The sequence below is a fragment of the Phaethon lepturus genome, unplaced genomic scaffold, assembly GCF_000687285.1.
Source record: "Phaethon lepturus isolate BGI_N335 unplaced genomic scaffold, ASM68728v1 scaffold23329, whole genome shotgun sequence".
In the NCBI taxonomy this organism is placed as follows: Eukaryota; Metazoa; Chordata; class Aves; order Phaethontiformes; family Phaethontidae; genus Phaethon; species Phaethon lepturus.
In genome coordinates, this window is record NW_010565819.1 from 1 (window position 1) to 1,978 (window position 1,978).

Genomic DNA, 1,978 nt, shown 5'->3' on the forward strand with positions numbered 1-1,978 from the left:
CAAGACCTACGGCAGCTTCAAGGTGATGTACACCGTGGGCTACTCAGTGTCGCTGTGTGCGCTGCTCCTCGCCCTGGCCCTGCTGCTGGGCTTCAGGTAGGGGCCAGGCATGGCCGCCTGGCTGGGGGCAGGCAGGGGCCAAATGAGGAACTACATCCACATGAACCTCTTCGCCTCCTTCATCCTAAAGGGCGTCTCCGTGCTGGTCATTGACGCCCTGCTCAAGACCCACTACAGCGACAAGATCGACGACTACAATGTGCACATCTGGCTGAGTGACGAGGTGAGCCATGGGGCCAGTGGGGCCAGGGGATGCGGGCAGTGCAGCAGCCCTGACCCCTGCCCACAGGCGGCCGCAGGCTGGCGGGCAGCCCCGGTCTTCATGCAGTACGGCATCGTGGCCAACTACTGCTGGCTGCTGGTGGAGGGCATCTACCTGCACAACCTCCTGGTGGTGGCCGTCTTCTCTGAGAGGAGCTACTTCACCCTCTACCTGTGCATTGGCTGGGGTGAGTGCAGGTGGGCTAGCTCCTCATTCCCATCCCCTGACCCCCACCATGCCTCACCTGCCCCCTTCCCACCTCCTCTGCAGGGGCGCCCGTGCTGTTCCTCATCCCCTGGGTCGTCGTGAAGTTCCTCTACGAAAACATCCAGTGAGTACCAGCCCCTGCAGCGGGTCAGCACCTGTGGGTGTGCAGGGCACAGGCAGGCGTGCATGACACACATTGAGGGTTGGTGTGATGGCCCTGGGGAGGCTCCACACCATCGCCCTATGCAAGGAGCAGGGTGCCGGGCGATGGCGCTTGCTCAGCTGGGGCTGCCAATGCCATGCTAGGCTCTAGCAGCCGCCTGGTCAAGGGGCTGCCCGGCAGTACCCCTCCCTGACCTCTGCAGGTGCTGGACCACTAACAACAACATGGGCTTCTGGTGGATCCTTCGCTTCCCCGTGTTCCTGGCCATCCTGGTGAGTCTGGGGCTGTGGTGGGCAGAGCTGCTCTGTGCCTCTGAGGATCCCAAGCCTGCTGCGAAAGGGGCTGCCCTGGGCAGGGGACAGAGCTGCCCTGCCTGCCCCTGCCCTGTCCTGCCCAACCCTGCCCCTCATGACTCACTCCGCTCCACTGCAGATCAACTTCTTCATCTTCATCCGTATCATCCAGATTCTTGTCTCCAAGCTCCGCGCACATCAAATGCGCTACACTGACTACAAGTTCAGGTGGGTGGTGGGCACAGCCCCAGCCCCACATGCCTGTGGTGCACAGGCTGGTGCGTGTGTGTGTGTGTGCCCACCCTGTGACCCCGGTGCTGACGGGCCTGTCTTCACACAGGCTGGCCAAGTCCACGCTAACGTTGATCCCACTGCTGGGCATCCACGAGGTGGTCTTCGCCTTTGTCACAGACGAGCATGCCCAGGGCACCCTGCGCTATGTCAAGCTGTTCTTTGACCTCTTCCTGAGCTCCTTCCAGGTGAGCTGAGCTCCACACAAGACTGGCCCTCCATGTGGACCCTCTGTCTCAGGAGGGACCAGATCAGGGCTGGGGCCAGGGTCCAGCTGCATGCCTCTCATGCCTCTTCTCCCTCCATCCAGGGGATGCTGGTGGCCATTCTCTACTGCTTTGTCAACAAGGAGGTGAGCAGGGTGGTATGGGAGAAGGGCAGCCAAGGAGTGCTTGGGCAGCCGGTAGGTATGGGACCACACTGACAGTGGCTGCCCACAGGTGCAGGCAGAGCTGCTGAAGAGGTGGCAGCGCTGGAAGCTGGGGAAGGACCTAGCAGAGGAGTACAAGCACACCTACAGCCACGCGCCCAGTGCCCGCAACGGCGCCGGCAGCACCTGCGAGAAGCACCAGCTGGTGAGTGGCTGCACCAATGGGCTGGGACATAGCCCAGCCGCTGCACGCCCTGGCACCCACTACCTCGAGAGGGCCGGCCGCAGCACTGCTGAGCACCTCGCCCTGGGGGACCGGGACCACTGCTACG

At 62.9% G+C, this 1,978-nt stretch overlaps 1 protein-coding gene across 1 annotated transcript; it reads left to right on the forward strand.

The window, feature by feature from the left end:
* Window positions 1–4: 4 nt before the first annotated feature.
* On the forward strand, window positions 5–1,972 carry LOC104627177 (glucagon receptor-like; the record flags this gene model as incomplete). The annotated part of the gene is given in 8 exon segments (XM_010295302.1): window positions 5–283; window positions 350–509; window positions 593–653; window positions 895–964; window positions 1,125–1,213; window positions 1,326–1,464; window positions 1,587–1,628; window positions 1,717–1,972. Coding segments are annotated over 8 exon segments (1,096 nt in total), but the record flags the coding sequence as incomplete, so codon positions are not given.
* Window positions 1,973–1,978: the final 6 nt, after the last annotated feature.